Genomic DNA, 21,319 nt, shown 5'->3' with positions numbered 1-21,319 from the left:
CCGTTTGTTTTAAAATAATTTTAAAAAAATATTTTTTTAAACATATAATGTTTTATAAAATCTTTTAGTCATTCTGACAGGTGTGGGGTGATATTTCATTGTTATTTTGATTTGCATTTTCCTAATAAGTGATGTTGCACATCGTTTCATGTGTCTGTTGTTCATCTGTATGTCTTCAAGGCAAAAATGTCTATTCATGTCTTCTGCCCATTTTTTAATTGGGTTATTCATCTTTTGGGGTGGGGTTGTCAAAATCCATCTAATAGCATGTTAGAGATTTGTTGTGTATTTCATTAAATGTGATGTTAATATGCATGTGATGTTAATATGCATGTTAATATGCATGATGAAGTGTTTGGGGCTGAAGTATACATACTGACATCTGGAATTTGAAATGCATTTAAAAAATAAATGGTGGGGTGCCTGAGTGGTTTAGTGGGTTAAGCTTCTGCCTTCAGCTCAGGTCACAATCTCAGGGTCTTGGGATCAAACCCCGCATCGGGCTCTCTGCTCATCAAGGAACATGCTCCCTCCTCTCCCTCTGCCTATCTCTCTGCCTACTTGTGATCTGTCAAATAAATAAATAAAATATTTTTAAAAAATAAAAAAGTAAATGGTGAATAGATAGGAGATACAGTAGAATGTTAACTGTAGAATCTAGGTGTGTTTGTGGATGTTCTTTGACATTCGATCTTTCTGTGTGTATATAAACATTGCCAACTGAATATTAGAGAAAAGAATACATTTTTTTAAAAAGATCTTATTTATTTATTTGAGAGAAAGTACGTTAGTTGGGGAGGAGCAGAGGAATAGGATCAAGCGGACTCCACGCTGGACACAGAGCTGGTCTCTGAGGCTCAATCGTGACCTGAGTGAAAATCAAGAGTCAGATGCTCAGGGTGCCTGGGTAGCTCAGTGCGATAAGCCTCTCGCCTTTGGCACAGGTCATGGTCTTGGGATCGAGCCCCGCACTCGGCTCTCTGCTCAGCAGGAAGCATGCTTCCCCCTCTCCATCTGCCTGCCTCTCTGCCTACTTGTGATCTCTCTCTCTCTCTCTCTCTGTGTCAAAAAAATAAAATCTTTTAAAACTAAATAGTCAAATGCTCAACCGAGCCACCCAAGTACCCCGAGAGTATGCTGATACATTTATGTTTCTCTTGACTGCTTTCCACCAGTTGTGGAGTCTTTACTATAAAAATGATTGTTTATCAGTTTTCTTTCAGTCCTATTTCAATGCATCTGTATGTATGTATATACTTACACATAAGTATATATAAGCTTGGGGGTATATATGGAATATGTAGGAATAAGTAATTTTCTACTTTTACATGAGTAATAGGAAAAATGTATGTTGTAAGTATGTTCTATGTTTCCATGTTAGTGTGTATTTATTTCTTTCCTTTGAATCATTACATAATCGCAGTGTAGAGCTGTATATCCAAGAGATACATAAATATTTTTTGTGAATACTTAGATTATTTCTAATTTTTTCTCTTAAAGATTGCTGCTTGTGTATGTGCCGCTGTTTATCTAGGGTAGCTACTGAGAAATGGAATTTACCACTTTGTATGTTCATTTTTATATTAATGAACTGTCCTCCTTTATATAATAGACTGTGCCAATTTATACTTCCACCAGCAGTGGCTAAAAGTACCATTTTCCCTTTGACTTTCTGAGCATTGGATATTACCACCCTTTAACATTTTTTTGCCGGGGGTGCCTGGGTGGCTCAGTGGGTTAAGCCTCTGCCTGTGACTCAGGTCATGTTCTCAGGGTCCTGGATCGAGCCCCACATTGGGCTCTCTGTTCAGCAGGGAGCCTGCTTCCCCCGCCCCTCTGTCAAATAAATAAATAAAATTTTTTGCCAGTTTGATGGGATATTGATACCTGGTTGGCTTCATTTGCATTATCTCTGGTAACTGCAACTGAGCATATCTTTGTTGGCTCGCTTTTTTTTTTTTTTTATGGTCACTTAGTCCCTTTGCTCTTTGTTTCTTTTATTTAAAAATATTTGTTTTAAATTAACATTATTACAAATCCAACAATCTTTTATTTAATAGGCTGTTCCTAATCAACCCAAAATATATTGAATAATCCAGTATTTCCTCACTGATTTGAATTGCCAACTTTGTTACATGTAAAACTTCATCTTGGATCTTTTCTTGGATTTTGTCGATCTGTATCTCTGTTCCTGTGTCATTCTTACAAATTTCACATATGGAAGCTCTATGTGAGCATATGTAAAATAAAATACATGTGTGAAATTGGGTTGGATACTGTCCGTTCAATTTTGGTATTATATATGCTGGCCTTATAAAAACCATTTAGGTAACTTACAGAGCATCCTAAAAGGATAGTTAATAGAAAAATTCTATTCCTTGAAAATTGGGAGAACCAGCTAAAGCCATTTGGACATGGTGTATGTTTTAGGGGTAGAGCTTTATTTACTTTTTTAATAAAAACTTCTGATTTGGAAATGTATATTTTCCTTAAAATATTATATATTTCATCCATTCTCAGGTTTGCTAATTGAAACTGGTTTTATTGATCAAATTAAATATTTTTGCATTTGTTTCTATTACTTTCATCTTAAATCTCTCCCATTGTCCTTGAATTTATTTTAGTCTTGAATTAAAAACCTGGCTCCTTTTCATTAATCTTACTTTTTAGTGAATGACTCTAAGGATTTTTCCTTTGCTTCTGCTCTGACTACATTATTGTTTTGGATTTTGAGTATTTCAGGTTTCATTGTCTTTTTCATCCAAGAATTATTTAGAAATCTATTTTCTAAATTTTTGTTTTAATTTCTAATATATTTACTTCGGTTTTAGAGAATGTAGCCTTGTTTTTTTTAAGTTTTTAGCTTTTGTTTTTGTGTTATTGTATCTTAAGTCATGGTATCTTTAGGGATAGTGTTCCAAGTTTGTAAAGAATATATTTCCTGGTGACTATGGAAGTTCTACATATACTAGGTAACTATTAGTTGTTTTAAAAATACTTACTGTTCCGGGTGTCTGGGTAGCTCAGTCAGTTAAGCGTTCGCTCAGGTCATGATCTAAAGGTCCTAGGATTCTGTCTCCCCCCCAACCCCCTCACCATGTGCAAGTGCTCTCTCTCCCTCAAATAAATAAGTCTAAAAAAATACTCTTCTTCCTGTTATTATTTACTTTATCTCTGGATTTCTGGGAGAGGTATGTTAAAATCTCTATGTGATTGTGGTAATTTTGTAATTTTGCTTTTGCTTTACTTATGTTAAGCCATTTAGCATCATGGCTATTAGTATCTTGATGTATTTTTATTAATATGAAACATATTCTTTTTTTTTCAACGTGTTCTCTTAATGCTTTTTGACTTAGATTTCTAGTTTGCTTAGAGTAATAACATCACATCTAGATTTCCTTTTGTTAGCCAAGACCCACTTTGTTTTCCACCATTATGTTACAATTTTAGGTTTTCTTCTATGAATAGCATTTAGTGGATTTCTTTTTTACCCACTTTGAGAATGTCTTCTGACTACTGTGAAATTATTCTTGCCATATTATTTTTGGGGTTTTGTTATTAAATTTAAACAAATTAAAATTTTTAACTTTATATAAAGTATAAACTAATATAGCAACAAAAGGAATCATTGGCTGCCTGATGAATGATGTGTGGATTGCAGAGGGCCACAAGGACTTTGAGAAGTGCTAGAAATGTTCTGTATCTGTAGTGTAGTGGTGGTTTCACAGATTATGCAGCTGTCAAAGACTCCCTGGGATCGTTCAGTTGAAATTAATAAAAGTTATTATGTGTAAATTATTCCTCAGACTGATAAGGAAAAGAAATTAAAATCAACACTTGCATGTTGCCAGTAAGTCTTACTGGTTTCTTTGCTTACCATTGCTTTATATATTTTTCCTCTCTTTTTAAAGAAAACTTTAAAATATACCATTATATTAACTTGTTTTTGTTTATGATGGTACTTTTTTAAAAAATCAGATATTCTATAAGTTCTTTAAAAAACAAAAAAATTAAGACAGTATAGCTAAAACTCAAATCCTCCTTTTTTTTTTTTTTTTTTTTTTTTTTTTTAAAGATTTTATTTATTTGTCAGAGAGAGAGAGGGAGAGAGCTGGCACAGGCAGACAGAATGGCAGGCAGAGGCAGAGGGAGAAGCAGGCTCCCTGCTGAGCAAGGAGCCCGATGTGGGACTCGATCCCAGGATGCTGGGATCATGACCTGAGCCGAAGGCAGCTGCTTAACCAGCTGAGCCACCCAGGCGTCCCAAATCCTCCTTGACCACATCCTCAGACCCAGTCCTGATCCCTTCTGTTGTCCTCAGAGGTGACTACCATTTGTGAATTTGGTTTCTTAGTCTCTGCCCCATTAACAAACACTGTTTTATATATATTTATAGAAATGTAATTCTTTTGGGGTGTTTTAAATTTAAGCTTGTGGTATTTATTCTGGGATAACTTTTTTCCACTTTGGGTTTTTGAAATCTCTTTCATTCCTTTTTTAACTACTGTTTATAGTTTTCCATTATATATTATGTTTTACTTCTTTGCTTTGTTTGAGGACACTTACATTGTTAGCAGTTTTTTTGCTATTGCTCTTCAGTTTTTTTATAATTGCATAACCAATTTTTTCAGTTAGGATTTCAGGTTAGTAAATTTTGAGTCCTTGTATGTCTGGAGATGTCCTTTTGTTTATTTAAATGGTTGATCTTTTTGTTTACAATAGTTTTTCCTCAATTTGAAATAGATTTCATTTTTCACCAATGAGATATCTATTGGTTACAGTTGTCTGCCTTAGGTAGAGCCTGTTTTATCTCTTTAGGAGCATTACGAAATTTTCTCTTTATGTTTGGTATTCTGAAACTTATGTCCAGGTCTTGGGATGTTTCCAGTATTTTTCAGTCTTTTCCAGTCTAGACAGAAAATTTGTTACTTCTTTGAACATTCTTTCCCTTCTTCCCTTTTCTGATGGAATTTCTTTTAGATTTGTTGATGATATTCTGGTTCTCTCCCTCATGTCTCAATAATTTCCATATATTCCCTCCCTCTTTTTGCCCAGTGTTTCAAAAAATCTTGGTTTGAGATAATGCTCACTGAATTTTTCTTTAGCTGGCCAATACATTAGGTTAGCCTTTCTCCTAAGCTTTTGTTTTTTAAACAGCTTTACTGAAGTATAATGGACAAACAGTAAGCTGCACATATTTGAAGTGCACAACTTGAGTTTTGACATACTCACATATATGCATATACATACATAATACTGTGAAACTCTCACTAATCAAAATAATGAACATAATCATTACTCCCCAAATTTCCTCTTGTCCCTTTTTAATCCATCCCCTCTCCCTACCTCCCCAATCTGCAGGCAAAAATAGATCTGCTTTTTGACACTTTGCTTTGTATTTTCTGAAATTTTAAATACTTGGAGTGTAGTGTGTACATTTTTGGGGTGGGTGAGGAGGGGCTGACTCCTTTAATTTAGTGTAATTATTTTTGAGAAATAGCCTGAAATTTATTCCATTGTATAGATATACCAGCATTAACTTATTAATTCATCTTTTGATGTGCATATTGATTGTACTTTTTAGTAATTACAAATAAAGTACCTATGAATATTCATATACATTATTCTGGAATATGTGCTTTTATTTTTCTTGGTTAAATATCTAGGAATGGATTAGCTGGACCCTGTCGTAGGTGTACATTGTAAACTTTCCAAAAAATTTTCAAAATGGTTCTAAAATAGGGCTTTCTCTTTTTTTGTTGTTGTTTATTCCCACCAGGAATGTATGAAAGTACAGTTGCTCCACTTCTGGGCTGTCACTTGGTATTGTCAGTCCCTAGGTTTTCTAGCATTTTAGTGAGCCTAATGTAGTGGCAGCTAATGGTGGTTCTGATTTGCCCTTCCCTGATAACTAGCGATGTTGGAGCACCTTTTCATGAGCTTATTTTTTTGCAGCCCTTAAATCTTTGATAAAGTTTTCTTTCAAAACTTTTGTGCATTTTTAAAAAATTTGTTTTGTTGTAAGAGTTCTTTACATATTCTAGAGGCAAGTGGGTCCTTTGTTGGTTACGTGTTCTGTAAAAATTTTCTCCCAGTCTTTGCTTTATTTCCTTAGGAGTGTATATTTTTTAGAATTTAACTCTTCCCCAGTTCATTTTGTCTATGAGTTTTTTATTTTTTAATAATTAGAATATGAAATCTGATTTTTAGAAATAGTCCTTCCACCTTTTCCTCTGTATTTTAAATATATTTATGCTTTTTTCCTTTCTTGCTCTATTTGTACCCACTTCTTCCAGGTATTAAGTTACTGTCTTTGTTGAGCTTGATACTTTATCAGATTAGTTTTTTTCTCAAATATTTGGTGATTATGAGTATCTGTGCTCCTCCACTTTGTATTTAGACTTTCTGGTTACAGGAATCTGGGATGTATGTAAGCATATGCCAGCCAAGAGATAGTCTAGGTATGGAGACTCTGTACTCCTTTAGGTTTTCACCAGCATACCCAGGGCATTGCCAAGTTTCTCAGCTCAAGCATCCACTCCCTGCTCCCACTTCAAAGTAGATGTTGTTGCTACTGTTAGTAGTTGCTTCACCCCAGGCACAAGTGTATGTTGGAGTTGGAGGTTGGGTAGGAGGAAGTTACACTCCGGGTGGCTGATCCTGCTATGTAGTCCTCTAGTCATCTGGGCTTTGACTCAGAGAGCTCTCCTCTTCTCCATCCTTGGTGGGCCAACTCACTTATTTCTGGGAAGACTTCTCTGATGAAATCCCTTTCCTTCCTCTCCCTGCCAGAGACAATTCATTCTTCTTTGTCACTTTTTTTTTTTTTTTTTTTAACCGTAGCAATTGATGTCTGTAATTCTTTGTTTATGCATCTGTCACTTGAGATAACTGAACTCTTAGAGAGAAGGAACAAATCTTACCCTTTGTAAATTTCTATCACCTAGATGCCTGAATGATATTTTTCAGACAATGGGGGTTTAGATTTTATAAAAGGTAACAATTTGGGGTACCTGGCTGGCTCAGGCAGAGCATTCAACTCTTGATCTCAAGGCTGAAAGTTCGAGCCCCACATTGAATGTAGCGATTATTTAAAATTAAAGTCTTTAAAAAATAGAAAGTAACAATTTGAGGCTCCCAGGGAGAGCAGGCCAGGTAAAGGTGCCACATGGAGAAGTACTGGTCTGAATGTCACTCTTATTCTAGTAGGCTAATCTTAGGCACATTATTTTATCTTGTTTAATTATTTTAATAAATATAAAATATGAATGCATGTGTATCTGAACATATTTTTATTATAAAAAAAGGTGCTCATTAGTTTACACAAACTGCTTTTTATTAAAGATTTTATTTATTTATTTGAGAGAGAGAGAGAGAGAGAACACAAGCAGGGAGGAGAGGGAAAAGGAGAAGACACACTGCTGAACAGGGAGCCCAATGCGGGGCTCGATCCCAGGACCCTGGGATCATGACCTGAGCCAAAGGCAGATGCTTAACTAACTGAGCCACTTAGGTGTCCCAAAAACTCACCCTTTCAATGAGGAACAATTTCTTTTTTTTTTTTTTTTTTTTTTAAAGCCAGGCCACGGGTGCTGGAGCAAATGATTTTGTAAACCTGTGGTACTGGAACAACTGATACCTACCTACAAAACAATGAAGTTGGACCCCTTCCTCATACCATTATATAAAAATGAACTCGAAGTGTGTGGATGGCTCAGTCCATTAAGTTTCTGACTCTGGAGATTTCATCCCCGGTCTTGATCTCATGGTAGTGGGATCAGGCCTCACGGCAGTCTTCATGCTCACAATAGAGTTGGCTTGAGAGTCTCTCTCTCCTGCCCCTCCCCCCACTCACGGGTGCTTCTTTCAAAATAAGTAAAAATTTTTTTTTTTTTAATTTATTTGACAGACAGTGATCACAAGTAGGCAGAGAGGCAGGCAGAGAGAAGGAAAGCAGGCTCCCGCTGAGCAGAGAGCCCGATGCGGGGCTCAATCCCAGAACCCTGGGATCATGACCTGAGCCGAAAGCAGAGGCTTTAACCCAATGAGCCACCCAGGCACCCTGAAAATAAGTAAATCTTTTTTAGAAAATGAACTTGGGGAAGTTAAGCTTCTGATTGGGCTCAGGTCGTGATCTCAGTGTTAGAAGTTAAACACCATGTAATTAATATTTTAAAAATAAATATAAAGATTTTTTTTTACAAAATGAACTCAAAATAGATCAAAGACCCAAACATTAGACTTCTTAGCAGAAAACAGATGCATGTTTTCATGACTTTGGATTAGGCTTTGGTGTCTTATGTAAGACACCAACAATAATACAATCAAGGAAAAAAATAGACTAGTCAAGCTTAAGAACTTTTCTGCCTTAAAAGATCCCACAGAATTGGAATAAACAATTATATATCTGAATAGAAGCTTTTATCTGTAATGTGTTTTTAAAAGCCTCTTAGAACTTAAATAAAAAGACAACCCAATTTAAAAATGGATCCAGGATCTTAATGGACAGTTCTCCAGAGAAGATACAGATGGTGGATAAGCTCATGAAAAGATGATCAACATCATTAGCCATCCGGGAAATGCAAATTAAAGCCACATTGAGATACCACTTCACACTGACTAGGATGGCTGTATAAAAAGACAGAAAGTGTCGATAAGAATGTGGAGAAATTGGAATCTTCAATAAAAAGTTAATTTTAAAAATACAAATTATTAAAAAATAAAGAATACAAATATATAAAGGATTTTAAATTTGTCCATAGGATTGCTGTTTTTGTTTTTTCTTAACTAGACCTGTCTCTAAAATTTTTTAAACTGTGAACAGAATGCTAATTTACTTACCAATGGAATGCAGTTTCTGATCTTCAGAATTCTGAGGAGGGGCACAGTCTTTTAGTATCTAGGTACCATCAAATAACTAGGAAGTTCACATATTAAGTCTGGGAATCAGATCACAGGGTGTTAAGGTGTGTTGAGTGGGAATGTATGTTCAGGCCTTGATGAAGCCTAGTAACTCCCCATGTGTCCAGATTATGTTTCTGGTATTATATAATAAAGAATCTGTATGGTTTTCATCCCAGGTGCCTGACACAGAGTTTCTAAATACCATTGGAAATTTTCTGATGGGGAGTATCTATATTATGCTAATGGAGTGACCTATGGTGGGCCCTTCAATAGCTTCCCTAGGTGTTGGTCCTTAGACCAGTCATATGATTAGATGACTGGGACTTTGAGCCAACCTAACCTTTAGGGAGGGAAGAGGAGGGGACTGGAGATAGGGTTTAATCACATAGCCAGTGATTTAATCATACCCATATACCCATGTAATGAAACTCCAGTAAAAACTTTAGACACTGAAACTTAACAGAACTTTCAGGTTGGGAAACACGTACATATGCTGAGAGGGTGATGTTCCCTCATTGCATGAGGATAGGGCCTAAAAAACTGCATTCCCTCCCAGACTCCACGCTGTCTGTGTCTCGTTTATAACAAAACTGTAATCTTAAGTATAGCCCTTTCTGAGTTAAGTTATTCTATCAAATTCTCAAACCTGAAGGAGCATTGGGTGGTCCCAAATTGGTAGCCAGTTGGTTTAGAAGTTCAGGCAGTGTCTGGAGTGCGGGCCATGCCCCGAGCTAGCGGACTCTGTGCTGCACTGGGCGGTTGGTGCCAGAACTGGACTGTTGGACACTCAGTTGGGGTTGAAACAAAGTGGCTGCTCAGGACCCTTTTCTCCTTCCCTGAATGACATGGAATAAAACTTGGCCAGATTTTTTGCTACTTCGTTCTTTTATAGACTCCACATTAGCAAACCTCATTTGTTTCTCAAAACATTTTTTGAGAGCAGAGTGCAACTGATTAGGTTAAGATTTAAAGCTTAAATTTAGTGTAAAAGCCTAGCTGCAGTATCAATTACAAAAATGTTTCTACTTTTGTTGTTGGTCTTTTTTACCCCCTGAAGTTTGTTTTTATGTTGTCAAATTTCTTGACTTTTAGTTGCCTTTCTATAATGTGTATAAGATATTACTCTTAACTGCACCCCCCCTTTTTTTTTCAGATGGGCTTGGATACTTTCCCAAGGTCACAGTGGGAAAGTGGTCAGGCCAGGATTTGAGTCTAAGTCTGACTCCAGCAAAGCCCATGCATATCATATACCCACCCTGCTTCATGGCCTCTTGCTGGGTCTGTCCTACTGTCCCTTCCCTCAGCCAAAATACAATGAGAGAGAAGAAAGGAGTTTAAAATTGGGGCTTCTCAAGGAACAGAAGTGAAGAGAGAATAGCAGTAACAGAGTCAGTTCGTGTGCCTGTGTTGGAGAAAGCTAGAAGTTTTTAGTTATTTGATAGTCCTATAATGTGCCCTTAGATCTCAGAGTGTAAGTATAGAAGTAGCATTGTGCTTCTGTATATACTGTTAGAACAATGATAATACAAAAACACCAGAGTGTCTCGGTGGCTCAGTTGGTTAAGCATCTGCCTTCGGCTCAAGTCATGATCCCCAGGTCCTAGAATTGAGCCCCACATCAGGCTCCTTGCTCAGCAGAGAGCATGCCTCTTCCTCTTTCTCTGCCTGCCACTCCCCGTGCTTGTGCACGCTCGCTCTCTCTCTGTGTCAAATAAATAAAATCTTAAAAAAAAAGAAAGAAAGAAAGACACTAATTACAACATTAAGCTTTTTGATACTTATTTTGAATAAACATCTTTAGTTATAATTCTTCTGACCTCATAACTATTTAAAATGCTCATGTTTCTTCAGAGTTTAGTGCATGTTAGTTTCTTTAGTTGGTTAATGACTTAAGGAAAAAATTTTTTTTTTTTTTTTTTTTAAAGATTTTGTCAGCAAGAGAGAGCACAACACAAGCAGGGGGAGCTGCTGGCAGAGGGAGAAGCAGTCTCTCTGCTGAGCAAGGAGCCTGACGCAGGACTCAATCCCAAGATCCTGGGATCATGACCTGAGCTGAAGGCAGACACTTAACGACTGACCCTCCCAGGCATCCCTGACTTAAGGAAATTCTTGAAGGATTTTAACCTGGGGAACATCAGTAATCTAAAAAGCACTATTTTGGCTTCATTTGCTGTTTCCTGCTTGCATTAACTAGAACTGATTCAGACATGGCATAACGAACAGCTTCCATCTGCACCATCCACTACTAACCTGGGGTGTGCCCCCAATTTGATCTGGATCAGTGTGTTAGGCCTGTCTGCAAAGTGAATCTAAGGAACTGTATATAAGAGCAGTGATTTACAACTGCTGTTTTTCTATATATTTTTTCTTAATAGGAGAAAGGAGGTAAAAGTTGATAAATTGTTGCTACCCTTATGAGTGATCCTTCATATATGATATTAATAAGTAAGATTAATTTTAAATATTAGGTTTGGGTCTTAGCAAAAGGAACATTTTCAAGTAGAGAAAACTCAGTGCTAAAATCACTTCTGTTCTTATTTTTACACGCCTTACATTCAAAATTGACTTGATGGCCACTAGTATATGGCATCAGATTTGGGGCATAGTTATAATTTGTGTATCTTTTTTTTTTTTTTTTTTTTTAATTTTATTTATTTATTTTAGTAGGGGCAGAGGGTGAGGAAGAGACAGAGAATTCCAAACGGACTCCACACTGGGTTCAGAGCCTGTCATGGGGCTCAGTCTCCTGACCCTGAGGTCATGACCTGAGCTGAAACCAAGAGTCAGATGCTCAGTTGACAGGCATCCCAATTTTGGGGAACATACTTCATAGGAAGTTTTTAGAGTTTTTTGTTGTGTAATGGTTCTTTAGAAAGCATATTTGGATATAGTTTGTTTATGTCTGTTTTATGTTTATTCATTTTGTAGCTTTTTATAAATTTCATTTATGTTCTTTTTCCTGGAAACTGAAAACCAGATTTTGAAAATAGTATATTACTATTTGGGGATGACTTAAAAACACAACTAAATTAAACTGTCAGCACTTTTGTTTTAAATTTACCTACTGCATCAGTCAACAAACTGCTGTAGCCTCATTCTGCTATTTCTATAGAGTTTTTAATAGAGTGTGGAACACAGCTGACACTTGTTACATTTATGTATTTGTCGACTCTATCCTGTTGAATGGAGGATTTTATCTATTAGGTCCTATAAACATCTAGATCTGTAAGAATCATTTCTCCTGTGTCTCATTAAAATAGCCTTTGGGCTTTGCTTGTGTTTCATTTCCCTTTATAGTAAATTGAGCACTTCTTTGAGATTGGTCTTCCTTTTCTTTTTCTGCAACAGGATCGCTGTATGTGGTAGGGAAGTGATGCTATCTGAAGGTGACATGCTGTCCTTTCTTCCTTCTGTCCTCTCGTTCCCTATTTTGGCTTCCTGGTAACTGGGGCAAGGGAGGATGGGTGGGTGCTAGTCTAAATTAAGATGAAATTGCTTTAATTATTTCCCCTTTATTTGGGAGGAGGGGTGGGCAGTTTCCTACCCAAATTGAAGAAATAAAAGTTACCCAGCTTTTGGCACAATCTGTTTTGGGGTCATGGGGTCTTTTGAAAAAGAAAAACATTGTAGAGTGATACTCCAGGGGGTAGAAAATGGATATACTTAGAAACAAATTATACTAGAAATCTCAAAAACTTTGAAGTTAATCCTTGCCTGGGGGTGGGAGAGTCCACAGATTTATAGATAGGAACCTATGCACCAGGACCCTCTGCTGGTACTAGGGTCAGGCAAACAAGTATGTTATTAAGACTGGGAGATGAAACTGATGTTAATTCAACCCCAGGGAATTAAATATTTTCACTATTGCTGCATCTGGGGATTTGTTATCTTTTGATAAATTTTTGAAACATTTAAATATAAGTGTGTGACTTTAACAATATATTCTGATAAATAATCTTGATGGTGACCACTTCTGATGTTACAACTTTGAATGTAGATTTTTGACAAAAATGATTTTAGATATTCCCCAAATAAGTCACTGGCTTAGGATAGATTTGTTTTAGTGTTTCCAGATTGTGAAGGAAAAAAGACTAAGCCCTTGATGTTGAAACTTGGGTATGCCAACTCTTGCTTTGTGCTTAGCCGTAGAGTCAGTAGTCCCATTGGTCGGGGCACTTGTTTCTGGTCCTTGTCCTTTCTTTGCTTTTTGCATGAGCCTTCTACTTGACTAGTGTTTCCTAAACATTATTCATTGAATACATCTTCATGTTTGCCTTCTGTGCACATTTCCTGGCTGTCCTTTAAGTCCACTCATTTTATAAAACTTAAATTTATGTAAATATTGTGAAATAGGGGCTTGAGGTACTAATTCCTTTCTGTTTGCTGCTTAAAGGAACATGTGCATATGAGGGTTTTACTCTACCTGAAATCATCTTTTGTCTCACTGGAGGACATAAAGTTCATTTTGGGAAACATTCCCCTATGTCCTGAAGTTTTAAAGCTCTGATCTTGAACCAGAGTATGACCATGGAAGCTATCTGTAGTTGGGAGTGTTAGTGGAGATAAGGGGTCCTGGGAAGGGTGGGTGCTGCCTGCTGAAATACCCTTTGCTTGGGCAACTTTGTAGTGTTCTGAATATGAAGATTTTTGGCTGTGTGCATGGCAAAGCTTGGAATCCTAGCCTTGTAAACAGTTGGTTTGTTTCTTTAATCTGCCCCACACACCTCCCATAACATTTTGTGTATCTCCAATTAGTCCTAAGTTTTATTTTCTTTTCCAGGTTTGATCTTGCTCTTCTACCTAGTCTTTTATGGATTCCTGGCTGCCCTCTTCTCATTCACAATGTGGGCTATGCTTCAGACTCTGAACGATGAAGTTCCAAAATATCGTGACCAGATTCCTAGTCCAGGTAATTATATTGTAGTTACTGTGGCTTTTAAATAAATTTCATTATACTTTGGGGTGCCCAGGTGGCTCAATTGGTTAAGGGCCCTCTTCTTGGTTTTGGCTCAGCTCAGGTCATGATCCCAGGGTCTTGAGATCAAGCCCTGTGATGGGCTCCCCGCTGAGTGGGGAGTCTGCTTCTCTCCTTCCTTTGACCCTTCCCCTGCTCATAGCCTCAAGCATGCATACATGCTCTCTCTCAAATTAATCTTTTAAAAAAACAAATCTGGTTATACTTTATCTTCACTGTAAATTTTTTACATAGGTAAAAGTTAAACTTTGGGGCTAAGTAATAGGAAAATTTTGATTTTTGTTTGTTTAATATTTACATACTGATATAAAGACCTTTAATATTTACATACTGATATGAAGACCTTTAATATTTACATAATGATATAAAGGCTGGAGCTGATAAATCTTGAGTCCTTTGCCAGGAGTAAGTAGAAATGAATATGGAGAATTACAGTGAAGGCATGTTTGACTATGTTTTGAATATGGTTATGAATGGCTTTTGTGAATATTGTGTAGCATTTTCACTTTGCCTTGAGTAATTTACTTACAAAGTATATAGTTTAACTCTAGCTTGGGCTAGAGTGTTGGTCTTGTAAAATACAAACTTCATATTCTATCTTTAATTGCTCAGTATGGAAGTTGTAAGAAAAATGAGATATCAATAGAGAATAAAATGAGTATACCCTTACTATATTTAATGCTTGTCCATTGATTGTTGGAAGGAAAAAAATTCTCCAGGATACTCCACCACAGAAAAGAAAATAACTGAATCACTTGGGTTTTTTTTTGTTTTTGTTTTTGTTTGAAACACTTGTTTTAAATCGTATTTTCTTCCTCCTGATTTCATTCAACAGTCTTCAAATGCCAGCTTTGCCCTTGTTGAACATGGCCCTTGTCCTCAAGGTGCTGGCAGTTTTTACAGAAGAAGCTAACAATGTGCAGAACTCCAGTATATCTAATTTCCCAAAATGTGAACAACTTCTCGAGATAATAGAGAAGGGCAGGCTGCTCATGGAAGAGGCGGGATTTGAATAGCAAGCAGGCCAGGGAAGGTAGGAGTGATGTGGGAGGTTTCTTCCTGGAGCACTGGTTCTCACCCAACAATGACTGGCTCCCCCGGGGATCTTGTGGAGACAGTTTTGGTTGGTACAATTGGAGAGGTCCTACTGGTGAGCAGAGGTGAGGGATGTTGTTAAACATCCTACAGTGCACAATACAGTCCCCCTACCCTCGCAACAAAGACTTAACGCAGCTCAAAATGTCAGTAGGGCCGGTGCTGAGGAACCCTGAATTTAGATCCTTGCTCATGGCATAGATTCATGAACCTTATCAACAACCAAAGTGCGTCAGCTTCCCAACCATCTTTTCTTAGAACATTTTGTTCTAAGGACTTTTCCTTATTTTGCTCCTAATATTTGTGCAAACACCAGGAATCACACTTCTCTCTTTTTTAGTTTATTTGACCAAGTATCAGAGACTAGCTCCATGCTCATTTCCCCCTCATCTCTCACTGTCGCCCTGTTTCCTTTCTACCTAGGCTTTTTTTTTTCTTTCTTTCTTTCTTTCTTTTTTTTTTTTTTAAGATTTATTTATTTGAGAAGGGGAGTGTGGGCACATGCATGAGTGGGGGGAGGAGCAAAGAGAGAGGGAGAGAAATCTCAAGCAGACTCCCTGTTGAGTCAGGAGCCCAACACGGAGCTTGAGCTCATGGCCCTAAACTCATGACCTGAGCTGAAATCAAGTCAGAGGCTTAACCGACTAAGCCACCCAAATACCCCTAAATAATTCTATTAGAATTTTAATATTTATTAGAATAAGTAATTCTAAAATAATTATTTTTCTTTCTACCTAAGTAATGACTTTATTACCATTGAACATGATCCAATCTATTTGAGAAATATTATGTCTATAATTACATGAATAATAAAAGTGTGTTCCATACTCAGTTTCTCTTTTTTTATTTATTTATATGAGAGAGTGAGCATGGGAGGTGAGAGGTCAGAGGGAGAAGCAGACTCCCCACCGAGCAGGGAGCCCGGCACGGGACTTGATCCCAGGACTCTAGGATCATGACCTGAGCCGAAGGCAGTTGCTTAACCAACTGAGCCACCCAGGCGCCCCCATATTCCGTTTCAAACTGAGTTTCTTAAAATTATTTACAACTGTATTGTAGTACTTAAAAGTCTTATAAGTAATTTAATAAATATAGATGTATACACATACATATGTATATATAACATTGGATGAATATATATTAGCTTGTTAGACAAAATTTGCTCTTTACAAAGTGATTATGGTTAATATTTTTTTCTTTCTGCTTGTATTTTCTACAGTCCATACAGTATTTAATATACTGGTTTTTTTGCATTGACCATATTGGTTTTAATTTTAAATGACATCGCTTCAATAATATTGTTGGTACCTAGTAAAACAAATGCTAGTTTGAAATTGGTACATAGAAGTAACCCAGACATACATATAGCATAAACACATATGGCTCCTCACACCCTGACAAACATGCACATTGTGTGCCCATACTCTGATGTTCCAGTGGTTTAAATTGGAAGGATATAGAGGAGTTGTTACAGTCTTTACATTCTGTTGATGTTCTTCATTTTGGATAGGGGAAGACTCTTTGGAGGAATTAAGCATACCGTGATACACCTGTACTATATACACCTGCCATGGTTTTTACTGAAGAATTTCAAATAGGCTGTTAAATAGCAAAAGTTACTAGGGGTCCAAGAGCATTGTTAGGCAAGGTCTGAGAAGTAACTGGTATCAGGAATTCAGTTTCAGTGGCACCTGGCTGGCTCAGTCGATAGAGCATGCAACTTTTGATCTCAGAGTTGTGAGTTCAAGCCCCATGCTAGGTGTAGTGATTACGTTAAAAACAAAAAATCTTTAAAAAAAAAAAATCAGTTTTATATTTCCAGGAGGTTTTGCAAATTGAATCATTAAAACATTCCCTTAGAAATTAGTCATGTAAAGGAATGTAGTCCTTTGTATAAAGGATAGCTATCTTCATGTTTTTCTTTAAAAATTTCTTTAGTTAGGGGCGCCTGGGTGGCTCAGTGGGTTGAGTCGCTGCCTTTGGCTCAGGTCATGATCTCAGGGTCCTGGGATCGAGTCCCGCATTGGGCGCTCTGCTCAGCAGGGAGCCTGCTTCCCTCTCTCTCTCTCTCTCTCTGCCTGCCTCTCCATCTACTTGTGATCTCTCTCTGTCAAATGAATAAATAAAATCTTTTAAAAAAAATTCTTTAGTTAGAAATCTTTATATTTTATGTTGGGTTTTTCTTAAAGTTAGATGTTTTCAATATAGTTAATGTGCAAGCTGCCTTCATTCTGTTACTTTCTTACTTGCAGGATATTGTATCTTGTTTCTGCTGTAAAACCTTAAAAAATAAAAACAATTTCATACATATACAGATGGTCATTTAATATACTGGACAGTAAAAGACATTTTATTCCTTCTTTAAATACTTTTACAAAAAGTCTTAGTTATTATAGATTTAGTAGAGATTTTGCAGTGGATGGAAAATCAGGTAGAGGAGATTATCCAAATCTAAGTGATCTCTGGTGTGTTGATCTAGATAAAGGGAAGCTTAATTAGGAGGTCTTTTATGGTGAATGTAGACTGAGATTTGCTCTCCCATGTAGGAACCTTGTTTCATCATATTGCGTAGCATTGCATCTAGTTTAACTCGAGATTCATGCAAACAAACACAAGCAAGTTTAGAGTTTAAAATAAATTGGATCTGATCTAAAATGTGACACTATATGTTAACCATACTGGAATTAAAATGAAAAAAGCAAGGAAGAATTAGATGTCTGTGAGCAGCAGTTGTAATGGAAACTAAAACAGCCCTTGTTATTCGTATATTTTCAGATTCAGTGCAAGGCATAGCATCTCTAATAACTTTGATACGGGAAATGTTTAGAGACTAGTGAAAATTTTAGGACTGTTTTTAAGCCTGGGTGCAAGGCTGAATTAATAATCTAGATCTAATGCTTTGCTTTTTTTGTTTATTTAAGATTTATTTTTTTTTTTTATTTGAGAGAGAGAGTGTGTGTGTGCACACAGGCAGGAGAAGGGGAAGAAGGGGAAGCAGACTCCCTGCTGAGGCGGAGAGCTTGACATGGGCTCTGTATCCCAGCTAGGCAGATCGTGATGTGAGCCAAGAGTCGAATGCTTAACCAGCTGAGCCTCTAGATCTAATGCTTTTTTTTTTTTTTTTTTTTTTTAAAGATTTATTTATTTATTTGACAGAGAGAGAGATCACAAGTTAGGCAGAGAGGCAGGCAGAGAGAGAGGAGGAAGCAGGCTCCCCGCTGAGCAGAGAGCCCGATGTGGGACCCGATCCCAGGACTCTGAGATCATGACCTGAGCCGAAGGCAGCGGCTTAACCCACTGAGCCACCCAGGCGCCCCGATCTAATGCTTTTTAAACAAAGAAAGCTTATATTAAAGTTGGAAGCCTAATTATCTTTCTTATAAATATGCTTATATTTTCTTTCCATAAATTCATTCAGCATGTTCTGTGTACATGGGTTTTGACTCCTGATATGAAACTGTTGGTGGTTATATTCCAGACACATCATGTGAAAACATTTTAATTATAGAGCAGTGTTTATTACTGAAGGAAGAATATTTAACTGTAGAGTTAAAATTGTATAGGCCTCTTTCACTGAGTAAGTTTTATGTCTCTTTCCATACAGTTAATTTGAATGACAGAAGCTGGGAGACCAATTTGCAAAAGTTTTTCTCCTATTAATAGCAAATTGGCACAACCTAAAAATATTTGATAAGAAAATAAATATGGGAAGTACAAACTAAAATCTGCAACTTTTTTTTTTTTTTTTAATTTATTTATTTGTCATAGAGAGAGAAGCGAGAGCAAGCACAGGCAGACAGAGTGGCAGGCAGAGGGAGAAGCAGGCTCCCCGCCAAGCAAGGAGCCCGATGTGGGACTCGATCCCAGGACGCCGGGATCATGACCTGAGCCGAAGGCAGCTGCTTAACCAACTGAGCCACCCAGGCGTTCCTAAAATCTGCAGCTTTTAAAGGATTACTTTTATTAGAGGAATGGAGCAATTATAATTAACTGGATAATCAGATTTAGGGATGTTTTTAATTGATAATGTCAAAATGATTTTGAAGACTTGCAGTTCTCTTTCATTTAAATGTCTATGCCTTCATAATCAGAAGTGAAAAGTTCTTGATAATTTCCGTCTGTCTGTGAAAACAGTTTTCCATATAATTTAATGAGATCTGGCCTTTTAAGTATAAGAGCAAGAAGAAAGAAGGAAATTTCCTGCAGTTAATTTCCCCCTTTTTCTTTTATCTCTTTATAGGACTTATGGTTTTTCCAAAACCACTAACTGCATTGGAATATTCATTCACTGTGTCTGATCCAGAGTCCTATCAAGGGTACATTGAAGACCTTAGGAAGTTTCTAAAACGTAAGTATGTTTTCTTAGAGTAAGGTAAAAGATTTTAGTTATTAGAGAAACTATATAATAGTGTTTACTTTTAGAAACATCTTTCTTAGAGTCTGTTTTACCTTTTTTCCCCCGCTCCTGTTCTATACAGTCCACTGAGAGGACTTGCAGGTAGATTTTAAATGAGTTGTGAGAATATTCTAATTTATGGAAAGACATAGGGGTCTAAGCCTAATGGGGGTTGATTTGACTTCTCTGTCCTATAATATGTGCATGAATAAATCTGTTGAGACAAAAACATACTTATATCTGCATTAAAAAGTATTTAAAGCAAAACTAAATTATACAAAATAGTAACTCTTAAGTGTTTGGATCTTTTGGATTTAGTGTACTTGTGGAGGGGGAAAGGAATGGTATTTTTCATTTTCAAATACCTACCCACTGTGGATTTTGGAGTTAGCAGTCTGTAATGCTTTCTAATAGACATCCCAGCCCAGTTTTTCCTTGTTTAACTTAACTCCGTGGTATTAACAGGCACATGAATAATTATCCCATGTGCTGGCCTGTTGGTTCCTAATCACCTCACCTCTTCCTCAGGGCACAGGGATCTGCATTCATTTTTAGAACACATAGGACCCCACTGCCAAAATGACTGATTGTGGCTTTCCTGACACAGCCTTCGAGTTCGCCTGTTTAACTTTCCCTCACTATTCTTCTACCTCATTGGGACTTCCACCTCACTGACTCTTTTATTTTATCCCAGCCCCTTCTCCCTAACTTCCCTTTATACCAAGGTTATTAATTCCATGGTTTTTCATTTCATTTTTAGTTTTGCCAGTACTCTAAAATCCCTTACCTGTCAGTCTGACATAAAAGGCACGTGGATGAACCTGTGTAATTCTCCTAGATGAAACCATATAATTCCTGGATAAAGCCTGTTCTTTGAGCCTGTCCCCAAGCAGGCTGATGAAGACTTTTCTCAGGACTAGGCAGCACTATGAATACTTTACCACCTCCCTCAAGTGGACCAACTCTGCTACCTGGCAGTCCCACTGAATTTCTCTGGATAATTCTCTGAAGGGATTATTTCCAACCTCTAACCCATTACCTTTTCCCCTATAACTCACTTCATATAACCTGCCTCCGCCTTAAAGAAATAATGGAAGTACTCAGATGGGAATTCCACCAGTTTTCCCATTACCAGTAAAACAGACCTACAGTTACAGCCGTTTTGTCTGTGATATTTCTCCTGCTTTGATGCCCTTCCTCACATTTTTTTAAAAGATTTTATTTAATTGACAGAGATCACAAGTAGGCAGGGCGGGGGGGGGGGGGGGGGAAGCAGGCTCCCCGCTGAGCAGAGAGCCGGATGTGGGGCTCAATCCCAGGACCCTGAGGTCATGACCTGAGCAGAAGGCAGAGGCTTAACCCACTAAGCCATCCAGGCGCCCCGCCCTTCCTCACATTTAAGGCCACCTGCCCAGTTCTGGTTTTTGGATCTTCCTCTTTCCGTGCCTTGGATTCATTTTATACTATTCCTTCTCCTATATATTTAGCCTCACTTTATTGGATCCTTCGCATCAGCATGCAGAAGTCCTCAACTTCCTCTTATCTGAAGTCAAAAACCTCTTGATCCTACACCAAAACATTAGGCTGTCTTTCTAAATCTCTTTCCCTTGATAGTTTGTTAAGGATATCTTTGTCTAAATATAATCCGTGGTTTAAAAATCAAACAGTAAAGAAAGGTCTATAATGAAAACCGTTTCCTGTCCTACTTCTTTTTAGCTACAGTTGTATTAATTTACTTAACACATATTTTTTGGCAGGCCTTGTTTGTGTCAAGCACTTTTCTAAGTTCTGTCAGTGAAGACAAGAAAAATGTGTTCATGAAGTTTGTAGTTGAGTGGCATGGGAAGGTGATGAGTGCTGTGGAGGAACAGGAGGCAGAGATGGGAAGGTTTACAGTTTCAAACAGGGTGGTCTAGGAAGGCCTCATGGAAGGGAACCTTTGAGGAAGG

General features: G+C 37.3%; 1 protein-coding gene and 1 long non-coding RNA gene across 5 annotated transcripts in view; one reads left to right on the top strand and one right to left on the bottom strand.

The window, feature by feature from the left end:
• The window catches only part of LOC131825058 (uncharacterized), a 58,222-nt gene that overhangs the window by 10,789 nt on the left and 26,114 nt on the right, over nt 1-21,319 (bottom strand). The window lies entirely within an intron of this gene.
• The window catches only part of ATP1B3 (ATPase Na+/K+ transporting subunit beta 3), a 44,936-nt gene that overhangs the window by 12,963 nt on the left and 10,654 nt on the right, over nt 1-21,319 (top strand). The window contains exons 3-5 of one of the 3 annotated variants that reach the window (XM_059163899.1): nt 12,253-12,290; nt 13,709-13,813; nt 19,215-19,322. In XM_059163899.1, the coding sequence (XP_059019882.1) occupies nt 12,253-12,290; nt 13,709-13,813; nt 19,215-19,322 (251 nt within the window). Of the gene's footprint in view, nt 1-12,252; nt 12,291-13,684; nt 13,814-19,214; nt 19,323-21,319 lie in introns of all 3 variants that reach the window. The other 2 variants (XM_059163898.1, XM_059163900.1) reach the window with 2 other exon arrangements.

Source organism: Mustela lutreola, chromosome 2 (genome assembly GCF_030435805.1).
Source record: "Mustela lutreola isolate mMusLut2 chromosome 2, mMusLut2.pri, whole genome shotgun sequence".
Classification (NCBI taxonomy): Eukaryota; Metazoa; Chordata; class Mammalia; order Carnivora; family Mustelidae; genus Mustela; species Mustela lutreola.
Note: the sequence above shows the minus strand (reverse complement) of the source record. Positions and strands in the feature narration are given on the sequence as shown.